Genomic DNA, 22,353 nt, shown 5'->3' with positions numbered 1-22,353 from the left:
TCAGCACTTTGGGGCAGGGGAATGGGTCAGCAGAGCTAGAGTGGGAGGGGAGATTGGGGGGGCAGTAGTCACGACGCCCAGACTGGCCACTGTCGAAATGACAAGACTGGAATCGGAGCGCATCGAAATTCTCGAGGTGAGGTTTAGGTTCAGATTAATCTCCATGACACTCTGAACTTTAGGCCAGAATAATAGCTGTTTGTTTTCGTAGCATTAATGTTCCGAAGTATTTTCTCTCTGATCAACTGTTTGCCACATGCCCCATTAGACTGCATGTCCACTTCCTCCACAGTGGCGTTGACTTTTACTTCTTTCTTTATATAGTGGCCTTGCAATGTGAATATACTATTTAGAGCTTGAAATGATTATTTTAAAGTAACATTAACTCAAGATGTAATAATTTATTAGACAGTGACAGTGTCTGTAACAGTTCTGGTTAAAGAGGATGTGTTACCTTACTTTGACAGAACAGGAGAGTGAAATTGTACTTTACTGGCAGACTCCAGCTCCACACTTGCAGTGCATCTCCCAGCTATTGTCGTGAAATATTCCATTGCCGATATTAACAAGTACTATGTCATTGTACTGCTATTAGAGATATTTATTGTTACATCTAAAACGAAAAAATAAACATGCATCAAACCTTTCTTCGGACTGAAGACCACAATAATATGATTTGTTACAACCCTTCTCTTTAGATATTGGACCATTTATGAAATAGGAGAGCCATCTGTGTTAACAAGGGACACACTGTATACAACCTATGTTTAAAATGTTAACTTCTGAAAAGTGTTTTATTATCTATGACAACGTGATTTTTTTTTTTAATAACCGCGCCTTGTAAAACTTAACAGCTCACTTATTTATGGAATACGCAGTCTGATATAGCATTGCGTGTTATGTTTGTCTGCTAACCAAAGATTTTATGCGTACATTTTTATTAGTGTATTATATGATTTAAAAGACATGTAAATCAATCTCGCTATTAATGCTTCAACAAATTATTAAGTGGCTTTTTATCACAGTGGTTTGGTATGTGAAACTTTCATACCATTACATTCAGTGACTATGAGAAATGTAAACATTCAAAGTGAATAAAGAATAACACATGCACCTAATTGTATACACCTGTTCCCATCATTATGCAGCAGTATGACAGATGATTGTACCTTTCCTTATAATGAGATGTATATTATCCCGTTTTAGAAATTGTAACTAATTTTTTGTTACATCATTTACAAACATCTGTTTTATAAATAATGAGACATGAAATAGTGTAGTCGTCCCGAATGACTAGGATGTATTTATATGTTGAAAACCTTTCTTCAATTCTTCCCAATGTCATCATTATTTCAGAACACTTACATTTTATCAGCTGTTATATAACACTTTTATTTTCTTTGTGTACTGGAATCTCTTAATGGTGTTAAACTTGATAATGTGTTTCAAGACAGATTAACATCTGTAATAAATAACGAGTTAAGAATTAGTTCAGATTACATTGTCGTACAGTGTATTGCTGTATTTTGTCATTTATAATAGTTTATAATTTGAATATATATGTATATAATACAAAATTTCTATCAACCAAGGAATACTAAAGCGGAAGTAATATTTTAGTTGAGCTTGAACGGGCATTTTGCATGGCTTATGAAAAAAAATAACAATAAAGAAAGAAAATTTATTTCAAGATGCAACAAAAGCTTTGGACAACTCAGCTTGCTGTCTGCTGTCTGGAAGTGGGGACTGTCTTAAGTTTTATATAAAATTTATTTAGACTAGAAAATTTCTTCTTTTGTGGCTAGTGTAGGACTGAATTAATTGCCCTTTTGAATTAAACAGATTAAACACTAAAGTCTTTTTAATATGTTCGCTTCGCAGAGCAATAACTTTGCTTATTTCGACAGGAGGACATTGCTCTTTCAAGGTAGAGATATGTGACTTGTTGCTACTATAACACTTTTTGAGTAATGTAGGCACTTGCAGTAGTACTAGGTAGATTTTGTGGCAGTGGGAATGATGCATCAGAATGTAGAAACTTATCACAACCATCATAACACTTTGCATGGCATCTCATTGCTCCACGGCATGTGAAGTATCTCGAGTCTGTTTTCATAATTTTCTTCCAACGTAGTGTGCATTACTCTGTCTTGGAAAGGCTGTAGTGTTTGCTGCTGGGTGACCACATCCTTCTTCGTACAGCACAAGGGAGTTCACCCCCCGCTTTCACTCGTAGTAGAGCCCTCCGTCCTCGGCCCTCAGGAAAAGGGCCGAGAGATGCGATAAAGCTGTAGAATTCAGAGCCTTATTGAACTTGTTCTTCAACTTCTATTCTGAAGTGACTGTACCTTCATCTTCTCTGTATCAGAGGCTGTAGCGTATTTTTGAATGCTCTTCACTCTCGTTCATGCCCTTTGACAGTGCAGTTAATTTTTGCCTCAGGGCGGTGAGGGTATGGTGAAAGCAGAGAAGCCAGCTGGCCCTGACGACGATGACCTCACTTCCCTCACGTGGCTGCAAGACAAGAACCTCCTCAAGGGTGAGCACAGCTTTTGCCGCTTTCCCCGTGTGTCCCACGGCACGTAGGAGGAAAACCGGCTCGATCGATAGATAGTTATTACTACTGGTTGTAGGCACTTTTTCTACAAACCCCAGCTGCAGTTGAGTGCATTGTACAGACTTATTTAAACTGACATTTGTGACTTTTTTGTGTCGACTGAAAAGTGCAGGGTGTATCAAAATGACACTGACAACATTCCGACAGCATCGTGTGGGATAGCAAACAGGTTATTTCCAACAGGGAACCCTTGTCCAGAAAAGCGCGGTTAGAGTGCAGCAGGGTTTTGCGATATGGCTGTTGCTACGTATTTTCTTCAGGAAACCGAACAAGAGTAGTAAATTATTAATTAAATTACAATATGCATTAAAGATTTTGACCACCTAGTTGACTGCAGAATGTGCACTGGTGCTGCAAAGGTATGCACACACACACACACACACAAGTGGTTAAACAAATGCAATTGTGCTCACAGTGTTTTAGTCAATGTGTGGATTTGTAAGGTGCTCTGGTGTTACAGGAGTAGCACTTGCCAGATTCCTTACACTGCTCTACAGAAAACAATAAGGTATAATATCTGGTAGTTATGTTGGCAATAAAATGACCCCTTAAACTAATTTGTCAGTTTGTGTGCAAAACATTCAAATAGTGCTGATGATTTGCGTCTAAGTATGACGTGTATTGGTGTCATACTCCTGTGAAAATATTGGGGTACTGGTACACAACACAGGTTGCCCGTTTATGATGAGAACTGTGGACCACGTGGAGCTAAGGTGCATGTGGAAGAAAGCTACAGGACACAGTCCGTGCAACTCTTGTGTCAATAATACCTTGGTTGCCATTATTATGAAACCAACTGCAGTCCAAAGATACTTTAATGCCACAATTCTCAAACATCGACATTTGACAGCCCCAAACTGCGCATTTCCTAGCAAGAGTTTCCTCTTGACAAGTTATCAGTTTGCCAACCTGCACAGCACACTAATCATTGTCGAAGTTGTTTTGATACATCCAGTATTGTCACTATTTTTTTTGTGAAATTTTCAGAGTGTTATATTAAGTTTAACACTTGTTTTGTCTAATGATATTTAAATCCCATTTTTTTGCCTTTTGAATGACAGTGAAGGAAATGTGGAGTGAGTCTCTTACAGAGTCAGGCCAGAGAGTCATCACTTATGAAAGACGATAGCTATAATCGAGAGTTATGGCACTGTAAATAGGACAGTCTCGTTTTCTTGGCCTAGCCTGTGGCTGCAGTGTCTCCATTTTCCAGTTGTCATTCCATCTTTCTCACTCTTTTTCACAGTCTCTTTCTTACTGTAATAAGCATCTATCCATCTCGGTTCATCTTCTATGCTAACTGTGTAACACCCAGATTGACTACCCTCTTCTGTCTTTTCATCCCATGCTGAATGCTATTACTACTTGAAATTTCCTTCCAGTGCATTTGCATTAGTGTCACTAACATTCTGCTCACATCCTGTCACCAAGTCACTGTTGCCCATAAGCGAGGCTGAAGGATTACTGTACTGGCACACTTTTACAAAGTTTTTGCTATCATCTGCCATTGTTTTTGATTTGTGATGCCTCTCTGCTCCAGCCTTCAGTGTTATTTTCTTTTTGGTATAATTACTATGTATTGTTTCTTTACATGCTCATAATCAGAAATCACACTGAAAAATATTATTTATTTTTGTTTGTTATTAATCCAGTTTTATTTTGGACAGTAGTTTGTAGCTAATTTGAACAGAAAAAAATTATAGTGGAAAAAATTTTAGTGCTTTCTTAATTGAAGAACGAAGTCTTTAAAGAGTGATTTTGGCAGTTTCCCATTGAGTTCATTACATCTTCTTCTACTGTGTAATTGCGTAATAAAACTAATATGGTCAGTCTAGATGGCAGAATGACTTTCATCGTTGATAGCAGTCTGTGTGTGTAGTAGATCCTGGGGAAGACTGTTGGGCACATTCCCATTGCAGGTATTAAAGAGTAGTGGTGTAAAAATGTGTACATTTCATCAGTTGCCTCAGTTCCCTAAAGCTGCTGTAGCATTTGTTGTGGTATTTGCCATTTTCTTTTGTCCAGTTGATTGCCATTAGCAGGACTGAATTTTTATGTTCTTTGCTGGCAAGAGTTTCAAAGAAAATTAAGACCACCTTGTAAGGTATTGGGAGAAAGGTGCACAAAGGAAGCAGGGTAGTATATGGAAAGGGAAGGCAGAGTAGAAGGTTATACCAACCTCATCATGTAATATGAATGGTGGGCTCCATGTGGTTCCCAAGTCGTGCAGCGACTGTAAACCATAAAATTACCTAATAAGCAGCAACCAGTCACAAAATCATGTTTTATTTATTCAATTTTGCAAATCGATTTCAACTGATTAACAGCCATCATCGGTGCTTTCAACGAATATGGGCCCTGAGTACGTTGAACACACCGATTATGGCTGTTAATCAGTTGAGATCGATTTGCAAAAGTTAATAAATAAAACGTGATTTTGCGACTGGTTGCTGCTTATTTGGTAATTTCATCATGTAATAGTCTGTAAGAAGATACTAATGTGACACAGTCTGACAGAGACAGATATTGTGAAGTAAATGCATTCATCATTTAAAAAAAAAAGTATTGCAATTGTGGCATTGATTATGTTAAGAGTGTAACATATGTTTGAACCCAAGGAGTTAGTGCTGTTTCTGTACAGACAGTTTACAGAGAGCATGTTAGGAACTGCTGTGAAAGAGAAACTGAGGTCTGTGTTTTTGAGATCATGAATGCCTGCCAATGACACTCAAATTAGATTGTTGTTTTATTTAAGGGCTAAATTATGAGTCATGGCTACTTCAGTCTCATACGTAAGGGGCTTCTCGTCCACATAAACAAGAATATTTGCAGCTATCATTCATTGTAACTGTAAGACAGGCATTCACCGAATATTCTTGTCAGTGTGGCAAAGCTTGTATTTGGCACAAATTACTGGCATCGTCAAAGCATCAGTGGTGTACCAGGGTTTTACCAAAATTTGGTCAGTGTCGTCTTTCTGAGACTGAATTATGAAGGGAGCTCAGCACAGATGGTTGGCAGATGTGAGAACTTTATATCTGTACGAATTGTGACCCTATCCTCCATTCGTCATTGTTGTGTAGTCATATTCAAAAATGACTTGCATCTTATTATTATGCCAGAAATGCACTCTTTGCTTTCAAAGTGGCGTGTGATTTGCAATATAGTCACACATGTGTCATATGTGACTAAAAGTATATAATGTTTAAATGTACACTAAAATGATAGTATTTGAATCACTTTGAAGATGTCTGGAAGATATGCAGCTGACATTCTCAACTCACCGGCAAGTCCTCTTGTAAAATTTAGGATAGTGTCAACATGGAAATAAGAATGTACACAGGCTATTCTTTTCAGTTCTTGGCCCATCTTCTGTCAGTGTTTATGTACAGTGGACAAATCAAGTGTTTACATGTTTCATTGTGGTTGAGCTATTGCAGTAAAAGTTGATGGGTTCTACCCAGTGTGCAGCAGTATGGTAGTACAAGATGTCATTGACTTATGCTAACGATTGTCAAGAATGTTCCTGCTGCTAAGGTGGGGAAGTTGCCTTGTGTGATCACAGTTCAGAGAGAAATTGTTGTGTAAATGGGCTGATAGTTCAAAGAATACTTCTCACATTTTCAGCTAGTCACTTCTGCACACAGAGCCCACCTGCTGACAATGTCCAGTAGTGTCTGACACAGGTTTTAAAACACATGTACTGAGCCAGTTATCTCGCCACGTCTTTCGTAGTACTAGTGGCTGAATTTGATGAATGAGGGAACAACAGTTTCCACCACCTACTTGGATTAGTTACCATTTCCACATCAACCCGTTTCTTGTTCATAACTGTTAGATAAATTACATATTTTTCAAGCAAATTTACTTTGTCGTTATGTTACAAACATCAACATTTACCTTACATTTGATGCCGATTAGTATGCCATTCAGACTGACCGTACAGTTGTAAGATTTATTGTTTACTTACTTTCTTATTCAATCAGTACCTTGTGTAGTTCTCTTTTCATTTCCCCCTTTTCTATCTATCCCTTTTTGTCCCTGTATGGTGCTTTCTGAAACACTTTGACCAAACTGAAGAAACTGCTACTTTGCATTGCTCTCCTCACAGAAATACTCACTTCCTTCATAATTTTTGTCTCATTATTACAGAGGTAAAGCAGTAAAGTGACAACCAGCTTAGGTGATCGGCGTGCATTCTACTCGCAGCTGATAGGACTGAACTGCCATGCTGCAATATTCTCTCCCCCACTTTACAACACCCAAATTACTGTACTCTGACAGTTGCTAGGCATTAACAATCAACTCATGGGTTGAACTTCTTGAAATATTCAACCCAATTGTCTCATATCTCTCTCTCTCTCTCTCTCTCTCTCTCTCTCTCTCTCTCTCTCTCTCTCTCCCTCCCTCCCTCCCTCTCCCTCCCCCCCCCTTCCCTCTCTCCCTCCCCTTAGACATACTAATATTAGCACATGTATAGCTCTAGGGATATAGCAAGCCTTGTTTTCAAACAGTTGATGTGATACATTTGCCATGACTTATGAAGCAGCCCTTGTATATTTTAAGTGCATGTCTTTAAGGTGAGGGGAAAATAAGTGAACTGTAAATGCTTTACAGCTTCCCAGTGAACAAAACAAAGAATAGTGGATGATGGGAGACATTGAACAGTATGTGATGTGTATACCCAGATAACATTGAGAAGACTATTTAATTTCAGATGAGTAAAGGCCTCTGATACTGAAGTTTGTCATATTTTTGGCAACATCTGTGGTATGTATTTCTGATGATGCTTCATAGTTTATCAGAAACATACTCATCTCCTGCTGAAATGTAATTGCAACTTGGTTCAGTTTTACAGATTTTTAACATTTCTTGAAAGTATTTAGTATGTAAAGCCACCACTAAGATCTTCTGTAGTCTGTCGTTCAGAGCTATGCTTAGTACATTTCACTGCGTGCAATACATCATATCAGCAGCTTCTGTCACTGAACTGTTCCAACATGCTGAGCACTTCACACACAGCAGCACTGCTTAAGATTCACTTCCCAGTACTATCTGGTTTGCCAGTTCAGAGCATCACATAGTATCTTCAGAAACTGTCTTACTTGCTTCAGACTGCATTTTGTGCCCATCATTAGAACATGTGGTGTATATCGAGAGAATGTTAAGAAGTTGTATTGTTCAGGAAAACTGTTGGCCATAATAATTTTTAAATGAAGAGAAAGATTAGTACTGATGCAATGATGATTGCGTATGTATTATATGTTGCCAAGAGGCAGCTGACCTCTGATTTTCTCATCTACTTTGATCTGTTTGGAGCGTGTGTGCGCTTGCACTAAATACGTATCATTAATTTGGTTTGCCTACATTAGTAACAAATTACATTAATAGTATGGTACATTTGCTTAAAATAGTTGTTGATCAAAATTATAATCAAAAGAGGAGCTGTTTACTTTGAAGGAAAAAATCTCCTTCTGTTATAGTTCACTGTTTTGCTGCAGCTTGTCTGCCACAGCTAACTCTGAAAAGTGGATTGATTAAAGAAAACAGGTCAGAGTGTAAAGGAAGCATAGAACACAGGATAGCCACAAAAACTAGGAGTTGAACTTTACAGCTCAGATTTCAGACCTGCATCCTTTTCTAGAATGCAAAGAATTCTTATATCTGTGGGCAGTTATCAAGAAATTAATTTTTAGAATACAGATTTCGACCACAAAGTACACATAACAGTTCAGATTATGCATGGAATTTATTTTTATATATTGAACAAGATTACCTAAGACGAACCTTTTCGTTACCTTGGTAAAGGTTGTTAATGAGTAAATTTTTTGGCATGAGATTCTGAGAATTACAATTATTGTATAGGTTATGATTATTACTCAAGCACAGCACTCTTAGTCAATTCAGTTTTGTGTGTTATCTGTTCCATGGGTCATTACTACAATATATTATAATGATATTGACTTGGCTTTGGAAAATAAATGATCATACCAACATTACCCCATAAATTATCTTATTATTTGGAGTGTGTAAAATGTGTGAGTTTCTTCGTCTGGAGCTCAAGAGCAACATCTCCCCATTTTTCCCTGTTTACTACTTTTTATTTCACTAGACCCATCTAATAATGTGATTATCTGTTCTCTACTATGGAAATAAGACACTGACAAAAGCATGTGGTATGTCATTTAAACAAGAACAATGTGGTTTACAAATGAGTGTTTGATATTCAGTCAAATGCAATGGCATGATCATATGAAATACAGATTGGGCCATATTTTCTTGTTCACATCTGTTAAAAATTCACAGTTTTATTAAAATCCAGATTTATCTGTAAAGCAATCCTTCTGCATGCTAAACTTGGACTTCATTATAAATTAGTGTTTGTAAGATACACAAAATTTTATCATATTATACATCTACCTTTAAAAAAAAAAAAAAAAATAGTGGGGGCGGAGCAGAGGGTACAAATTTTAACATGTCATGGACTACATCTTAAATCATTGGCGTATTGAAAGGAAGGCTGAAGAATGTTACCTGTCAAGTCACAAAATAACTTAAACGTTTTTGTATGTGCATCTTCAGATCCGGAAGATTACTGCTTTACAATGATCCAGCAATATTTTTAATCAATGTAGAAGTTGTTTCACTGAAATATGTTGTGGTTCTTGGCGTATTCTTAACAAGTTCGTTTGAAGCTATGGGTTTCTTTGAACCATACACCAGTCAGTTTCTAGTTGGCACACTGAGAAAACTAAGTTAAGTATTCTATGTAATCAAAACTAGAAATATTTAAAGGGAGGGTCCTGTATTGTGCCTGCCCTGTGTAGTGCCTGCAACAGAGCAGAAATTGCTTTGTCACTTGGAGTAGCCTGATGTACAATACCAGTGAAGTATTACATTCAACAATTGCACTCTGGTTCCTATGGCTCCACATTAGTGTTGTGGCTGTGAAGGTTGGCTTGAGTAATAGCAACTGTACTGAAGGAGTTGTTTTGTCAGTTTGATTGCTCAGTGCTAGGAACTGAACAATAGACGAAAATGTTTGGCGGAAATTCGTATGTGCATAGAGGAAGGTGATAATCTTCTAAGGATGCGCAAAATGGTGCTCCCTGGGAAACAAAATAAACTGAATTGACTGCAGTTATCCAAGGAACACCACAGTTACAATGTCAGCCCTTAAAATCTTATCAGTTAAAAGGTCATCAAAGAAAACTCAATTGTATACTGCTGATGACTACATTGTGGAGAAGTCCTCATTTGTTTGTGTTTTAAAACTACATGACATAATAGCATTACTTACACTTCATCACTGCAGAGCACTTGCATATCTAATACAATAACTGCAGAATCAAAATGGAACATAAACGATGGTGCGCACACAGCTATACCCTCTGGGAGGGGACAGGGCCACACTGCTGTTAGCTGTTTGAAGAAGAACGCATCTTTGAAAGTTCAAATAAAAATTTCCATTACTTGTTAATGTGCGAGTCCATCTCTCAATGCCATGAGTGATTGCCTTATTCTCTCCAAGTTATGGTCAAATCCCAGTGTAACTTTGTACGTATACACATTGTTAGCAGGTATTTAATATTTTAGAATGGCAATTCTCTGTGCCACATAGAAGAATCACAAGAGTGAATTAGTGTAGTTCATGTTTAATGTTGTTACCAGAGCTGGTAGTGTATATAAGGATTGTGAACAGCATCAGATGTAGAGTGATCACTGTGCAAGACATGGATAACAGGAAGACATTGAAGCAATTCAGAGGTGGGCTTCTAGATTTATTACCAGTAGGTTTGAAGAATGTGCAAGTGTTACAGAGGTGCTTAGGGAGCTCAAATGGGAATCAGTGGAGGGAAGGTGACATTTATTGCGAGGAACACTATTGATAAAATTTAGAGAACTGGCATTTTAAGCTGACTGCACAATTATCCTACTGTTGCCAACATACATTTCGCATAAGGATCACAAAGATGAGACACGAGAAATTAAAGGCCCGTACGGAGGCGTATAGACAGTTGTTTTTCCCTTGCTCTTTCTGCGAGTTGAACAGGAAATGAAACAACTAGTAGTGGTACAGGGTACCCTCCACCACCCACTGTACGGTGGCTTGCTGAGTATGTATGTAGGTGTAGAGGTAGACATGACGTTTTGCTTGTGTGAGACAGAGTTAGCAGCACCTAACAGAGTTTGTAGGGTCCTCATTGTGGGCCACCATGTGTCCAGTGGGTCAAATCATGCAACTTCCAGATTAGTTGGAAATTTGGATTTCACAGTAGCTTATTATTGGATTGCAAAGGAACAAGAGGGCAGGCGTACTTATTGTGAAGGTTCTAGTCAACTGTGTCTGACCAACAAGAGGGAGAATCATTGTATGTACTCCAGGCACATCACGACTGCTTTGCATCTGTACCTGCAGTACAAGAACAAGTAATGGGCTATGGAAGCTTCTGTGTCATCCCGCATCTGTGGCCAGAACTAGCAGCAGACGGACTATGGAATTACTGTCTCACAACCAGACTAAGGAATTACTGTCTCATGTGTGATTGCCATTAACACAACAGCTGCATTTGGAGTGGCGCTGTGACTGAGAAGCGTGATGAGTGATGTCGTATCGTATTCAGCAATGAAATTGTGATTCTTCACTTCCCCCGATGACTATTGGTGACAACCTGGGGAGATGTACTGTTTTTACAGTGTTTTGTAGAGGCACAGTGGTGGTACTCCTGGCATTAAGGGAGGGGGGGGGGTGGCATTGGTTATGTATTAAGGTCACAGCTGGTACTGATTGAGGGAACTTAATGACAGCACAGCAGTAACTCACAGATATTTTGTCTCTCCATGGTGTCATTTTCCAACAGGCCAATGCTCGTTCCCACATGACGTACCTCTCCAAAAATTGTATTTGTGATGTCAAGGTACTCCCATGGCCAGCAAGAGCCTCAGATCTGTCCCTGATAGAATGTGTGGGACCAGCTTCAGTGTAAACTCTGTCCCAGTGCCAGTATCCAAGATATGAAGGAACAGTTACAACAGTTGTGGGACAGTTTGTATCAGAAAATGATGCAGTGGCTTATCCAATGGTGTCGGTACACTCATCCCAGCCAGGGGGCTTGAAACATCATACTGCTAAATTATTTATAAATGTTACTCGATTTTGCAATCACTGAAATAACTTTCCATGTTCTCTCCACCAGTGATATTTCATTGTTTTTCCTCCTCTCCGTCAGAATGTTTCGCCTTATTTGTTAATTTGCCAAATTGTGGGAACAGTGGACCCTGTTCGTCAGGAGAAATGCAATAAAGCAGAGGTTAAGGAGAATGCCTGGACAATTCCTTTACAAGCCATGTTCCTATACAAGCCATGTGCTGTCTGATCAGAGATTTTGCTCAGTCTTCAGTGACTCTGTCATTGACATGGCATCTAATCTTCCTTTCTGTGTGTAAATATTGTTTTATTTTTGATTACTAAGTGGTTTCTTTTGTTTATTCATTTATGCAATAATAATAATAATAATAGTAAGTTTATCAAGCAACATACAGATGACAGTTTTATGGTGCACTTTTGACCTCTGGAGAATGTATTGCATTGATTTGACACTTCTTTATGAGGACAGTGATGTCTATAATGTGACTATCATCTTGTGTATCTTCTTTTTATTTTATACACTTATCTTCATCCAACCCTGTGGTGTCTGTTCTGTCACATACATCTAATACATACAATTCTGTAAGATCGTGATGGCTCCTTGACGTTTGTTTCAGTGTGGACGTCCTAGCATTGTCCAAACTCCTACGGGAACCAATAATTTTTGGTTAGGGGATTAATAGACGATGGATTCTGCATTGCAGCTTGCAAGGAGTTGAGAATTTGGGTCGGACAGGAAATGTGTCTGGATTGCCGATTGAGGCTAGAGTCCTGGTCCGGCACAAATTTTCAACTTCGCTGTTGCATTACCACAATGCCCTGCACAGCTGGAAGTGGAGTCTCATTCTTTCCCCATCCTCTGTTTCATATAACTAAATATAAAGACTGGCACCAGTCAACCGAACCACCCTGAGATCTCCAGACCAATAATGCCATACCATTGTTTCATTTTTTTTGTTTGTGGCAGGAAAAATGGAATATTCACAATTTAACAAAAACTAAAGTAAGTGAAATTCCTCCTCAAAAATATTCGTTTTGTGGCTCTTTGAATTCGGTTCCTATAAAGAGGTTAGGCCATTGAAAAAGCACTATTGAAATTGTGTAGTGATATATATCCATCTTTGAGCTTTCTGTACACTGTCTGGGACTTAAAAACATATTTCATAGAAGGCTGAAAAACAATAAAAACATCTGTTCATAAGCTAAAAATAACCTATAAATAGAGTCCAGCCTTTCTTTCTTTTTTTGTATTCTAATTCTGGAGAAAGAAAAAAGTGCCTGAATACATGCAGTCTTATCAAACAACAGATTTGTAATCACATTTGATTTTTATCACCATGAAGGTTAATCCACAGAAAAAGCTTAACTTTAACGCACTGATGAAGATTCGACAGAACTAGTGTGTTTATCCACATGTAATTTCGTCTGACCTTGCCTAGGCACAGATAGTAAAGCTCATATCATCTTACTCAGAAAGTGCTGTGTCGTTGTTTGTGTGTTACTACCATAAAATTTAACAGAGGATGACATTAGCATGTATCTCAAATGAAATAAAAGTTATCACAAAATGTGGAAAAATTGAATGTGGTGTCCCTCAGAGCATGGTAGATCATTTGGTATTGTATAGAATGCAAGTGCCAGTGACGTTAGTGTGTTTGTTCATGATACGAACATGCTAGTTTCCAGTCTTTAATATATCCTTGTTCTGTAGTTTCAAGTAATTAACAATGGCCTGCAGATAACAGTAAAAGCTGTTAATAGGTCAACAGTAAATGACAGTCTGTGTGAAAGATTCCTTCTTGTCCAAATGAATAACAAAATGAACACACCAATAACTTACTAAAAAAAAAATATAGTTTGATCTTTTCTACATTTAGAAATACTTTTGATTGTGTTTTGTCAGAGTATGTTTTGCGTACTTACATTATACATGGTTATTTCTTGGGATATTGCTAAAAGAGTCTGTCAGTGAGCTTATTTTTCTATGTCTACAGCTCATCGTCTAGTGGTGGACTATTTAAGAGACCAGAGATTTCTAAAGTTGTTAGTGTATTTGTCATTAGAAGGAGAATATGATGATAAAATGGTCTTTCATTAGTAAAGATATTTAACAGACAAGAAATTGATAGTTATAAATTTAAAAAAAAAAATTTAAATGTTTTGCTGTACACATTGCCATAAATTGCCGGTATTTTGCTATGGAAAATTTCTCTAGGTTCTCAACAATGACTGAAATAGTAAGATAATAATTTTTCCAGAATGAGATTCTCACTCTGCAGCGGAGTGTGCGCTGATATGAAACTTCCTGGCAGATTAAAACTGTGTGCCCGACCGAGACTCGAACTCGGGACCTTTGCCTTTCGCGCGCTAATCTGCCAGGAAGTTTCATATCAGTGCACACTCCGCTGCAGAGTGAGAATATCATTCTGGAAACATCCCCCAGGCTGTGGCTAAGCCACGTCTCCGCAGTATCCTTTCTTTCAGGAGTGCTAGTTCTGCAAGGTTCGCAGAAGAGCTTCTGTAAAGTTTGGAAGGTAGGAGACGAGATACTGGCAGAAGTAAGGCTGTGAGTACCGGGCATGAATCGTGCTTCGGTAGCTCAGATGGTAGAGCACTCGCCCGCGAAAGGCAAAGGTCCCGAGTTCGAGTCTCGGTCGGGCACACAGTTTTAATCTGCCAGGAAGTTTCATAATAATTTTTCTTTGCATAGTAAAGGTAACCATTTCCCACCAGTAAGGAATTTTAATCGTATATAAAATACTTACACACATAGGCATGTAAACAGCAGTGCAACAGCATAACTGGCAAATTGATAGCTTTTTCCCTTTTAAATACTGTTGTTCCTGTTGATTACTATATTGCTTGAAAAGGAAAACTGAATATAGAAAATAGTTAAATGAACAAAATGACTTGCTGATCCAGCATCCTCTCTCCACTCCATTCTCCATGTCATTTCCACTCAGAAAAGCAGTATGTACACTACTGGCCATTAAAATTGCTACACCACAAAGATAATGTGCTACAGATGCGAAATTTAACCGACAGCAAGAAGATGCTGTGATATGCAAATGATTAGCTTTTCAGAGCATTCACACAAAGATATTGCCGGTGGCAACACCTACAACGTACTGACATCAGGAAAGTTTCGAACCGATTTCTCATACACAAACAGCAGGTGACCGGCGTTGGCTGGTGAAACGTTGTTGTGATGCCTCGTGTAAGGAGGAGAAATGCGTACCATCGCGTTTCAGACTTTGATAAAGGTTGGATTGTAGCCTATCGCGATTGCGGTTTATCATATCGCGACATTGCTGCTCGCGTTGGTCGAGATCCAATGACTGTTAGCAGAATATGGAATCGGTGGGTTCAAGAGGGTAATACGGAACGTCGTGCTGGATCCCAATGGCCTCGTATCACTAGCAGTCGAGATGACAGGCATCTTATCCACATGGCTGTAACGGATTGTGCGGCCACGTCTCGACCCGAGTCAACAGATGGGGACGTTTGCATGACAACCACCATCTGCACGAACAGTTCGATGACATTTCCAGCAGCATGCACTATCAGCTCGGAGACCATCGCTCTGGTTACCCTTGACGCTGTATCACAGACAGAAGCGCCTGCGATGGTGTACTCAATGACGAACCTGGGTGCATGAATGACCAAACGTCATTTTTTTGGAATAATCCAGGTTCTGTTTACAGCATTATGACGGTTGCATCTGTGTTTGGCAACATTGCTGAGGACGCACATTGGAAGCGTGTATTCGTCATCGCCATACTGGCGTATCACCAAGCGTGATGGTATGGGGTGCCATTGGTTACACGTCTCGGTCACCTCTTGTTCGCATTGACAGCACTTTGAACAGTGGACGTTACGTTTTAGATGTGTTATGACCCGTGGCCCTACCCATCATTCGATCTGTGTGAAACCCTACATTTCAGCAGGGCCTTTGTGGATACATAAAATGTTAGACTGCTGCCCTGGGCAGCACATTCTCCAGATCTCTCACTTATTGAAAACGTCTGGTCAATGGTGGCCGAGCAACTGGCTCGTCACAATATGCCAGTCACTACTCTTGATGAACTGTGTTATCGTGTTGAAGCTGCATGGTCAGCTGTACCTGTACACACCATCCAAGCTCTGTTTGACTCAGTGCCCAGGCTTATCAAGGCTGTTATTATGGCCAGAGGTGGTTGTTCTGGGTACTGATTTCTCAGGATCTGTGCACCCAAACTGCGTGAAAATGTAATTATATGTCAGTTCTAGTGTGATATATATGTCCAATGAATACCCATTTATCATCTGCATTTCTTCTTGGTGTAGCAATTTTAATGGCCAGTAGTGTAGTTCTCAAAGTCGGGATAGCTTCCATTTGCTTTCATATCCAGTACGTATTTTTATTCTGCAGCAGAGTGTTTGATGACTTGAAATGAAATGTCATGGTAGATTAAAAATGTGTACTGGACTGGACCCGAACCTAGGATCTCTGCCTTTCATTGGCACGTGCTGTGTAGACTGAGCTATCTAAGCATGACTCGTGATTCATCCTCACTTTTACTCTGCCAGGAAGTTCCTATTTTTGTGTGTTTCTGTTGGAATTACTGGAAATTGTACCTTTTGAAGGAAAATACTGATAGTCCCACCTGTTTTTTCTAATGTTCATTATTTGATAACATTTACATGGTAGTGAGTTCAGCAATTCTGTGATCAAATATTATGAGCTCTGCCTTTGTTGGCTCTTTCTTCTACAATTTACAGAATGTTGAGCAAGTTGGGAAGTTTTACCTTTCAGTGCAAGTGCTGCGTTGATTGTTTCTCTAGAGCTGTGACTGGACCCTTTGTTCTGTCATTGCAAAGTTTTTTGGAAAATTTAATTTTTAGATATTGCCCAGTAGCTCTTCTTGAAAGCTGACCGAATGAGGTGACATGGTTTACACACTCTAGATTCTTATTTTTTTGGTATAAGATTTGAATCCTGACCCAACAATTCTCGTTTGAATTTCTGTTGCCTTCTCAAAATCATGTTAGTTGGGTTAGTTCCTTCAGTGTCCCCCCCTCCCCTCTTTCACCATTGTCATAGTGATTGCGTGAACTAGTGGCCTGTTCCTTTCAATATGACATTAGACTTACTTCCTTCTTCTGTAGTCCCCTACAGAGATAATAATTAAAGCAGTAGATACTCAGTGTGTACCAGTTGGTACCCCATGTTGTTTGTGCTGTGGATCATGTGATGCACCTCCATGTTTCATAACTTGTGTCCAGTTTACATGAACCTCTTGAAAGATCTGTTAACGATATAATAAGGATAAACATCACAAAATTTTGTACATTTCAGAACTTGTGTGGTGATCGTCATGTTGTTTTAAAAATATTGTTGAATTTTTACAGAAGTGCCGATTTGGAAACAGTTTGAATGTGACTGTTGATTAACAGTGTAGGTTCAACAGTTAAATATAAAATTTGCATATGTCACTTTGGGATAACATAGTGAGACATGTAGGCAGTGGAAGCAGGTGTTGTCATCTCCCTTCAAAAAATTTGAAGCTTCGCCCTCAGCAGGCAAGGTGATGCCCACCATCTTTTTTGATGTCAGAGGTCCAGTACCCAACGAATTTCTCGAACACATAAAACCGTTAACGGTGACATGTAATGTGAGACATACTGTATCTTACGCAACTCTGTCAGGAGCAAACAGTCTGGGCTGCTTACAGAAGGAGTGATTCTGCTCCATGATAAAATGTTTCCACATGTCTCTGAGGTCACACAAAGTGTAATGGCCAAGTTCAAGTGGGACCAGATTGAGCACATGCCATTCAGCCTGAACATGTTGCCCAGTGATTTTTACATTTGTAGCCACCAAAAAAAAAAAAAACTTCTCAGAGGGAAGTGCATTAACTCGGACAACAAACTAAAGGTCACAGTGGAGGACTGGCTCCTGTCACAGCCACAGGAATTCCGAGAACAGGGAATCCTTTGGCTCGTGAAACGGGAGGATAGTTGTGCTCAGGCATGTGGTGATCACTTTTGGATAAAGACTTCAGTTATACACACCATTGTTGTATCCTACCTTTTCTTTTGAACACCTGTCATAGATGCATCAAAGAAAGTCCAGTGTGAATATAAATATTTATTTGAGGATAAATAACTAGTTGCCAGACAGAAGAGGAATTAAGCAGCGGACAAACATCTAGAAAAATTGTGATATGCAGTTTATGTCTTGGACAAAGTTCATGAGAGATAAATGTGCGCACACACACACACACACACACACACACACACACACACACACACACACAAGAGCATGTGCGGACACTCAAATCACTTGAAGCAGAACAACTTGCTCAGCACCACTCCAGAAAACTGAAAAGAAAGATAGTGCACAAAAATAAAAATAATAATCACTACAGTGACTAATTTTCATTCCTACATTTAACTTTCTGGTATGTGACAATTGAAGCACATTGGTCGACGTATTCCTCATGGTTGTTTTTTCTCTATTTTGTGACACATTAACCAGAAAATATGGTTCCGAATTTCCTGTTATGCATACAAGTTTTTCTTATTATTTCTTTTATGTTTTATTCCTTAGAATCAGGGTAACACTGTCACGCAATTGTGGAACCTGTCACATCATTAAATTATTATTATTATTATTATTATTATACAAGTAGGTATACCAAATTCCCATCACAGCAACAATGTTTCCCAAATTCTGTTACCTTTAAAAAGTTATTATTGGAACAATCACAATTGAAATGGCCTCTGGTATTGTTATAAATGAGAGTACTGTGCAAAGAGAAACCTTCAGCATGGGGCTTAAAAAAAAAAAAAAAAAAAGATCGTCATTGATAACCTTAAAATTGCATGACTGTGAAGGAACCATCACAACATAGTGGATGCTGTGGAAATTTTTGGTTTGTGTGTGTGTGTGTGTGTGTGTGTGTGTGTGTGTGTGTGTGTGCCCACACATCACTGCTGTGTCCTCCTGTTATTCATCCGCATCAACGTCAAAGGGCTGTTTAGCCTTACATTTGTTCACACCGCATTCAGTCCAAAATGAATTTTATTCTAGATGTTGACAAGTGAAATGTCCCTGAGCCACACTGTGCGCACTGTACGAGGCGAGGACTGCGACAGGTTTGTCACGTCGAGGCTGCAGTTGTCGTGCCTTTGTGTGGAAACCACTACTGGGAACTCTACTGCTTCCTGGCAGTGTCTGTTGTGGTGAGCACCTAGTTCCACATTGTATTGTGGACTGTTCCAGTATCATTGTAACTCTGGAAAGAGGTTCTTACAAGGTGATAGTAGATGGAACAAGATTTTTTGGGGTGGTGATCTTCCTTGATTGCTTCTCTTTTGTACTGACTTGAGGCACAGAAAGCCAGATCTCTGTAAAAGAAATTGTGTTGGAAGCCTACAAACAGGTACAGGAACTATTTAGCGGAGTGTGCTCATGTGGAACTAGGCGGTTAACTTTTTATTTATTGACAGTAGGTTCCAGAAGTGAATTATATGTCCACTATTAGATGTTGCTATTTGTGTGGGGGATTGCAGGCAAGTGTTACAAATTAAGAAGTCCCTCTAGCTTGATTTATTGATGTCCACGTGTGTAGTGCACTTGGATAATGGCACGAAGATTGGCAGTAAAATGAAGTGATCATATGGTGTTATCTGTTGGGAGACACCTCTGGGGTTGTTCAGCCACATAGTGCAAGTCTTTCTGTTTGACACCACTTTGTTCACTTGCACATTGATGACGATGAGATGAAATGATTAGAACAATACAAACACCCAGTCCCAGGATGAAGAAACTCGGTATGCCCTGTTTCTGGTGTGACTCCATTTCAATAATGGTGATAACTGCACATTTAACTTGTACTATGGTGTCATTTCACAGTAGACTTTTTGTACCATCGTATTAACATATTGGAATCATTGTTTGGGGTGTGTGAGTATTATCATCACTACCCTCCCTTCAGAATATTTTGGAAACCATATTTAATCAAGAAAACATGGAGACAGTGTAAATATTAAAAAAAAAGATGTTCTTCACTAGTATGACCATTTGCCAAACCTTCTGCCACATACTGTGTATGAAACCCCAAAAAGAGAAAAGAGGAAAAGTAAGCAATCATTTAGATGAAGTGGGGTTTCACCAGAAACCATAATTGTGCTGCCTGTGTATTCTCTGCATTCAATAGGTACCCAATTCTAATATAATAAGAAGCAGTGCATGAGGCAGACACACAATATCTGCCTATTGCCTTCTTTCATCATAAGAAGAGGCCCTCCGTAAAGTTCAAAGATACCATTGGGACCCCATTTTTCAGGGTAGAATTTTTGGAAACAGTCAAGCTGTCCAGACACTGAGTATAGTCTCAGTGGCACAAATGTGCCACCAAATGTTGTCATTTCAAAGCTTTAGAAATAATCAGAAATTTTTTCAAACCTTTTACACACAATGTTCTTTAAATCCCATAATGGAAAGGTAAGACATATATGGAACAACTCAAGTTATATACCAACAGGCAGAAGCAGCATTGCAGGTTACTTCTGTTAAGTATGCCAACAACAAATTAGGACTGGTGTCAATCTAATCATTGATAATCATGAGAATTACTTTATATACAGTGTGAATCAGGAGGAAAAGTGAGAGGTGATAGTAATTCTGGACAAAAATCTTCATGTGGACACACGCTCTGCCCCAAATGGTTTCAAAGTCAGAACATATTTACTGTACATTGTTATTTATTTTGTGTATTATTCACTGTCAGTGTTTATGATGTACAGCAGTAGTGTAGAGGAAGTCGATATGAAAAGTTTTGTATAGGACATGGTCTATCAAGTCAGGAAACTACCTCAAATTGGGATACAACAACTGCCGAAGCTAAAGCGCATGCACGATTTCCAATATTCTCACTCTCTCTTCATGCAAACTATTTGTCATAGAGAAAAAATTAATAAGACCTTGCATTTAGAAAATTTAATCTAGTTTAATTTTGTATTGCCACACACTTTCACTGGAGAGTGCAATTTTAAAGTTATTCAAGAAAAACATGCAAAAGTGATATTAACTGTGATCCATGTCAGAAATCATTTGAAATAGGGCATATGTCCTAATGAAGTCAACCCTCGAAGAATGTACCTTTCTTCCCGACTCGACCTGTATGTGTATAAAACTCCTGCTCTATAAAACAGTGTCACCTCCTCTTCTTAAACATAAGGAGCGGTTGCCTTCCCCCAATACTTAAAGTTGAAGATGTTAATTTTACACAGAACACTGTCAGCTGTCTACATGCTGTCAGAGTCAAAACTATTTGTATTAAACATAAGATTTAAGTGGAATTTACATACCTGAGTCAAAGTATTCGGTTAAATTACAGGTTGAGTGGCTAGCGAGGAATTCTTTACTTTGTTGTTTAATGTATGTGGATTTTCAATTTATTGCCTAATGACTACCAGCAGCCTGGTACAGAATTTTCTATCAGAGAATAAAATTCCCTTCTGAATCGTAGTTAGGGATCCACAGCCTACGTGGAAATTATTTTAATTTCTCTTGTTTTATGGTTGTGAATTGTATGATTAATTCTGAATTAACTCTTCAAGTTAATAAGAAGTATCATTAGGGAGGATACAAAGAGGCTTGTAAATGTAAGAATCCGTAGGTCACTGAGCAGATTTTGCAAGATATCCAGTTATCAGAGCAACACAATATTCCTACTGCATACTTGTGTAGAACCAACATTTTTTGATCTTATTGCATTGTCCCAGAAGATTGTCCTGCATAGCTCTGCCGAGTGAAAGTATGCTAGAATCAGGGAGATTTCTAAGTGCAGAGCAGGCAGAACAGAGGCTTTTGTTGAACTTATTCACATGCTTGGGCCAACACAGTTTCATACTTCTGATATCTGTGAGTAATTTTGTTTATCAAGACACAGGAAATGTTGGTCACAGGCCAATAAAGGTTGCTTTTTTATGCACTATGATATTTGTGATCTCTCAGATTTTCTTTGTGCAACTGATTAATAGTGAGCTTCCACTGAGATGACCCAGCTGTCTTACTCAGGTGCTGCGAGTTTTGCCTGGACTCCCAACGAGACTGAGGGTTATTGTTTGTCTCGCACGACTATTTGTAGCTGAACTGGATTCCCAACATCCACTGCTCTCTTTGGTGCTCTCGTTTTACAGATACTCTGTGAAATACAAACTCCTCAGTGTTTTCCAACACTGATGGATGCGATGGTGAGCAAGATTTTAATAAATTTAGTGCCTGAACCCAAGCATTATTTAAATTCTTTTTTTATGTTTTTGATATATCCTTTTTTTGCAGTAGACTCCTTAGTATGCTGTCTTTGAAACTTGGTGTTTGCAACATGATACTGGTCTCGTTGTTATCATTTCACAATTATATTCGAAGCAGTGCTCGGGAACAGGTGATTGGCTCGGGTGTTTCAGTTGAGTTTGTGACTGATGTTCCCTGCATCTCTCCTCAACTGTTCTGACAGTCTGCACAACATAAGACGTGCCGCATTCACGTGGAATGCGATGGTATACAATGCACACCCGGCTTTTACATCTAGGGCTC

General features: G+C 38.9%; 1 protein-coding gene across 1 annotated transcript in view; it reads left to right on the top strand.

Annotated features, from left to right (window-relative positions):
- The window catches only part of LOC126106458 (hepatocyte nuclear factor 3-alpha-like), a 428,368-nt gene that overhangs the window by 356,688 nt on the left and 49,327 nt on the right, over positions 1–22,353 (top strand). Inside the window, exon 2 of the mRNA XM_049912745.1 lies at positions 2,443–2,539. Coding sequence (XP_049768702.1) covers positions 2,455–2,539 — 85 coding nt within the window. The 5' untranslated portion in view covers positions 2,443–2,454. The remainder of the gene's footprint in view (positions 1–2,442; positions 2,540–22,353) is intronic.

This window comes from Schistocerca cancellata, chromosome 10 (genome assembly GCF_023864275.1).
Source record: "Schistocerca cancellata isolate TAMUIC-IGC-003103 chromosome 10, iqSchCanc2.1, whole genome shotgun sequence".
NCBI lineage: Eukaryota > Metazoa > Arthropoda > Insecta > Orthoptera > Acrididae > Schistocerca > Schistocerca cancellata.
This window is presented reverse-complemented; position numbering and strand designations above follow the sequence as displayed.